The sequence below is a fragment of the Lactuca sativa genome, chromosome 2 (genome assembly GCF_002870075.4).
Source record: "Lactuca sativa cultivar Salinas chromosome 2, Lsat_Salinas_v11, whole genome shotgun sequence".
In the NCBI taxonomy this organism is placed as follows: domain Eukaryota; kingdom Viridiplantae; phylum Streptophyta; class Magnoliopsida; order Asterales; family Asteraceae; genus Lactuca; species Lactuca sativa.
The window spans coordinates 47692972-47698773 of NC_056624.2; the positions used below are offsets into that span (position 1 = coordinate 47692972).

A 5802-nucleotide genomic window follows, 5' to 3' on the forward strand; every position below is an offset into this window, starting at 1 on the left:
AATAAACAAAATAAACTAATGAGCTTTAAGTTGAGAATTTTGAAATAAGAAGGTAATTCCATTAATGAAATTGATATTTATTTATTACTACATTTATTGTAATTATTACATTAAAGTATTTCAAAATAACCACAAAAAGATATTTAGCAAATTGAATGAGTGCAACATGTGGCCAAAAAAAACTTTCATTTATTATGAGAGTGTGACATGTTACATTCCATTGTCATAGTTTTCTATTTTGGTAACATTTCTGGTTGAGTTAGGTTTTTTTTAAATCGGTTAAGGTTACAACCGGAGAAACACTGTACAAATCTTCCGTGAAGTTTGAGGACATTAAATTTGTCACACGAATTATTAAAGGGGTTATACATTGATATGAATTTTGAGAAGCCAAGAAAGATTCAATCTATAAGTTTTTTGTTTTCGTTCTTGGTATGTTGAGTCGCGTTGATCCAAAGCTAATTGCTCCTCAGGCACTTTGTATATGCCCAACCAGAGAATTAGCTATACAGGTAAAGTTGAATTTATGATGTTTTTACATAACTTCACACATGTTTACATATTAATTTAAAAACATGAAAACAAGAATGATTTGTATGGAAGATCAAAATTATGACATAAAACTCTATTTTGTGGTTGAATATTTCTTGATATTTTAACTTGGTGATTTCATGATAGTTTAATGATGTTGTAGAATATGGAAGTGTTGCTGAAATGGGAAAACATACGAGCATAATATCAGAATTGGCCATTCCAACAGATAAAGCGAATTATATTCCAATCTCCAAGAGAGCACATGTGACATCACAAGTGGTTATTGGGACACCAAGCACCATAAATAAAGGGATTACAGCTAAAAACTAGGGACAAGTAATTTGAAGATTTTTGTGTTTGACGAAGCAGATTATATGATCGGTGTGGTTATCTCCATCTCTTTTTTGATCCTATTGGTTGCTTATGTTACATAGAACATGACTGTATCCAGCAAGTTTTCTAGGACTATTGTTGATGATGAGGATGACATGGTCATACACGTCTTTTGTACAAATGAGAAATCAAGAATGAGTCCAAAAGATTTGTAATATAGGGGGTCTTGCTTGAGCGAGTCCAAAAGATTTGCATCATCACGGGGCTTTTCACAAGTTTAAGTTCCGAACTCGCATTCATCCTCTATAATCTTCATTATCTTAACTTGTGGTTATATTCTCTACGATGCTTTTTGTTTTACTTCAAACTTGAACTAGAATATGCATAAACATGGTTGTCCTATTTCATCGAATCAGAAAGATGGTTAAAAAGTAGGCAAATGAAAATTTTGTGGTAAACTTTGTTAGGGATTATTTCCTTGCTTTGCTTCACCTTCACTATGAGTCAATCAAATGGAGCAACAATATTTGTGCACATTCTAGCTCAAATTTCAAGTAAAATGCTAAGCATCGATGACAAGGTAGACCATAATTAACCACCGATGGTTCTTCGATAGGAATGCTATGAGAAATGTCTGGTTTGGATTAGCTTTGAGCCAAAAAAGCACCGAGGATGAAGAAACTCAACGATTATAACTAGAATCTCTATTGTGTAACCCATGTAAAATTCAAAAATAAATGATCAAGAGAACATAAAATCTTAGGATCTTTTCTACTAAGAAAGAGGCACCTGTTAATTTCTTGATTGATCAGACAGAAGGAAGGTCAACCCTCAGACCGGCTAACATTTTGATTTTTGGATGGGTCGGAGGGAAACACGCATGTGTCAATCTTACAGGGGTATCCCCTCTCGTGGGCCTGAGGGCTGGGGGTTTCACAGCGGGACATGCTGCTTTAAAAGCAGCCACAAGCAAAGTCACAAACATGAGAGATCGTGCATGGAAAATCAACACGTGTTCATACCATTTGCATTTGATACGTTTGGTTTCTTCGCACCAGATGCGGTAGAGCTTCTTAAAAGAGTACAACGAATCATGCATAGTAATGTTATATCCCCTGGATCTTCGGATGTAGTCTTTAAAAGAATTAGCTTTACCATCCAAAAAGGCTCAGCGGCACAGCTTGTTGCCCGTTTGTCATCTCACTCGTTGTATGATGACAATTGAACTTGTTGTTTAATAAACATACCAAAGTATAAAAAAAAAGTATCTATTACTTATTGTTTATTACTTATATTATATTAGCCACGGTGACAAATAATTCTATTGACGAATAAATTTTTTGCAGGAAAATAATTATTACATTTTATTGTCAGTTATTATGTAATAGAAAAATTATTATTTTTAAATAAAATATTTATGTTTAGACATTAAATTTATATTATCTGTTTATACAACTAATGTAAATTAATTAATATTGATATCTAGTGATATGGTTATTTTTTTTTCTTCAATTTTGCTTCATTTTAACCCAAACACTACTAGTTTTGACAAGTTTTTGGCTGTTTTTATGGTGAAGATCAGAAAGATATTAATGTCTTTTCCCATATACCAAAGACTTTGTTACAAGTTTTATATATTTCATTCCTCCTAATGATCGCTTAATAATTTTGACTAACTAATCTATTTTAATAAATGCACAAAATATATTTGTATAGGAAAAATATCATTAAAAAAAAAAACTTTTTTTTAAGACAACCACAACGATACAAATATATAATATTAAAAAACATAACATCTATATATAATCTTATCGTTCTTTTAAGTTTATATACCTACATCTTAGATCAAAAGAAACATAGATCAAATATAATCCATCTTCACGATTATGATGTTTTCCATACATTTTTTCTATTTTCTATGATACAAAATTGTGATCAAACAAATTAAAGCTGATTTGCACATTACATACTCATATGCATATGTCATACGTCACCTAGGTAAAGGCATGACTATAAAATACCAATTATAATAGTATAAATGATAAATGATCATTCTCACTATAACTTAACTTATACATAACCATGATTAATATGTGTTGTATACTTCTATGTATGATTTCAAAAAGTGATGCAAATAGTTCTAGAAAGTATAAAATGAAGTTAACAAAAGCATTCTTGTTTGTTCATGAACTTGGTTGTTCTACTTCATTGAGGCGAGCGACTTCTTTCTCCCATTTAAACCCGGACATCTGGCGTCCAAACGGGACAATTAGGTTATACCTGAATACCTGACAAAAAATAGCAATGTACTTTCATTGATTTCTTTTTAAAGCATAAAGTAAATAATGTACTTTCCTTAATTTTTTTATTATAACATCTTAGTTTCATTTCTTCCCGTTTAATCACAACATTTGTACATTCCATTTTTTCTTACTAAAAATCAACCCAATTATAGTATTGTACTTTAAACCTTTTTTTAATAGGAGAAATTACAAAGAAAAATCAACCCAATCACATGGGTAAAAATTATTATTTATTTATTTATATGGCATTGCTATATTCAAATAGATTTTTACTATAATAGGAAGAAATGAAAGTAAGATTATATAATAAAGAGTAAATTACACGAATGGTCCCTATGGGTAATTTGCACATTTGTGTCTAACTTATTTTTTAACTCGGAAGGTCCTTATAGTTTGTTTTTGTTGCTCGTTTGATTCTTGTCTTATTTAAAAAGACTATTTTGTCCTTGATTTTTTACTTTATTTAAATAAAGTGTGGTAGGTAAGGTAAGGTGGAAATAGGGTTGGAGGTGTGTTTATTTAAATAAATTTAAAAAATCAAGGGCAAAATAGTCTTTTTAGCTAAGACAATGACCAAGCATGCAAGAAAAACAAACTATAAAGACCTTCTGAGTTAAAAAAAAACAATAAGTTAAAGACCATACGTGCAAATTACCCCAAACTATAGGGACCATTTGTGTAATTTACTCTATAATAAACAAATAAGTAAGTTGCTATTTCTTAAATTTAGCCCTATATTTTATAGATAACGCCCAATAATGGGTTTACATAAGCTAAATGGTTCATCGATTAATCATCACTGACCTTATCATTGATAATGCGCAGTTGAAGTTTCAAAGAATCTGAATTTTCATCCCATTTGGAATTATCTCCACTTTCCTTACGAACCCATGCTTTCTTCAAGCTTAATCGCCATTCAGCAACTCCGATTCTGATTTCTTTGTTGAGTTCAACCCACTCCGGTGCACATTTGTTCCTCGATAGTATCCTATACAATGTGTCATCAGCTGGATCGGCGTGAGGATTGCTATTCAGGTTTAACGGTTTACCCTTCCCTGGTAAGTTCTCGAACTGGCCTTCTTCCATTGAATGCCAAATCCTTTGCTCGACGACATTGATAATATCGGTTTCTGACCTGATAATCAGAGAGGAAATTTAGGGATTTGAAATTGAAACCCTAATTTGAAACAAGGATTCCCTAATTGAATGATTTACTGATTGAACGTTAATCGGATATCGAGTAATTGGGTCTGAAATGTTGAGAAGAAGAGGATAATTCACGATTTCAGAAGAGAGGGGGTGATACGGTGATACCTAATATTGTTGCGTTGGCCACGGAGTTCAGCAGGGAGTTTCCGGTCATTAACAGCGTCTATTACGCCGGAGAGACGGTCCTGCGTCTTCTTCTTGGGCTTTCCGGCGGTCGCCGACATGCCATCCGACGAAGACGAAGCGCACCTGACCTTGGAGATGCTAGAACAAAAGATGGCGATCGGAGAGGCTTCGTCTAGTATTTGTTTGGAAATAGAGAGTGGTGATGAAGAAGATGCGATGGTTATCCCCTTGTGGAGTCGAGTCGCCATGGATGAAACGGTGTTGGTGGCCACCGCACACCGTCGTCGGAGTACATGTTTTGTGTGCAGTTGACGGTTAATAATGAGTGATCTGTTGAAACGAGCTGAGTTGGACTCTGTTCTCCACGTGGCGAGATATGGACCGCGAGTTAACTCAGTGATCAGTCTCCGACTATTCGGCTCTAATTATTTATTTTTAAGGTTCCTTGGTGATGAAGTACATTTTTTAAATTATTACAAACCAATAATATAATATTTTTAACTTAATTTTTTTTATTTAAGAGGTGATTCATAATGATAATTTTTAGAGTAAATTATTCGAATAGTTTCTATAACTTGGGTAGTGTGTGTTTTGTTCATAATTTTTTTTAACTCGAAATGTTTTATATATCTTTATTACGTGTTGGGTCTTTATTGGAATTATAAGATTGTTCATATCCCTATTTAAAAGATTTCCAAAGCATGTGTTCTTTATCCATGTTAATTTAAAATCAAACCTGAAACATCCGGTTAGACCTAAATACTATACCAATGTTATCTTCAAATTAAACCTTTAAATTGGAAAATTAGATTGTTGGTAAGCATGCAACATCAAATCATCCTTATATGAAGGATCGAAATCATCCTTAAGAAGATCTCGAATCTTTCCCTTACTATCGAACACATATGAAGGATTTCAAGACTAGATAAAGAACATGAGATGATCGAGTCAATCCAAAAACCAATCGACATTTGGAGAACTCATTTTTGATGTTTCATGTATAGAACGAACGAAGTATATTTATCGCTTCTATTACGATATCACAAATCGAAACAAGTGCTCTGGCGGAGAAGATGGGGATAAGAGGCATGGATGACAGAAAGGGATAAGATGGTGAAGAAGGAGATACATGTGGCCACTTAAGAGGGAGGAGGTGTAAGTGTGATGGTAGCAACTAAAGGGCAAATACATAAGGTTTAAGTGATATCGGATGGTACATGGGAAGAAAGGATATGGGTCATATATTTTAATAATATTTTTTTAAATAAATTCTTAATATAAAAAAGGTATATGAAAA

The 5802-nt window shown here is 32.9% G+C and overlaps 1 protein-coding gene across 1 annotated transcript; it reads right to left on the reverse strand.

The window, feature by feature from the left end:
- Positions 1 to 2874: 2874 nt before the first annotated feature.
- LOC111917439 (uncharacterized) lies at positions 2875 to 4847 on the reverse strand. The gene is made up of 3 exons (XM_023913130.3): positions 4485 to 4847; positions 3975 to 4305; positions 2875 to 3155 (listed from the first exon to the last, which is right to left on the reverse strand). Exons 1-3 carry the CDS (start codon positions 4751 to 4753, stop codon positions 3051 to 3053), a joined length of 705 nt encoding a protein of 234 aa, XP_023768898.1. The 5' UTR covers positions 4754 to 4847; the 3' UTR covers positions 2875 to 3050.
- Between the last annotated feature and the right edge of the window lie 955 nt (positions 4848 to 5802).

Excerpts from the sequence above, each read along its gene's own strand:
- LOC111917439 (XM_023913130.3), bottom strand. The coding sequence starts at position 4,753 with ATGGCGACTCGACTCCACAAGGGGATAACCATCGCATCTTCTTCATCA. Across the intron at positions 4,306-4,484 it reads GGCCAACGCAACAATATTAG|GTCAGAAACCGATATTATCA; the intron begins GTATCACCGTAT and ends TCTGATTATCAG. Across the intron at positions 3,156-3,974 it reads TGCGCATTATCAATGATAAG|GTATTCAGGTATAACCTAAT; the intron begins GTCAGTGATGAT and ends ATTTTTTGTCAG.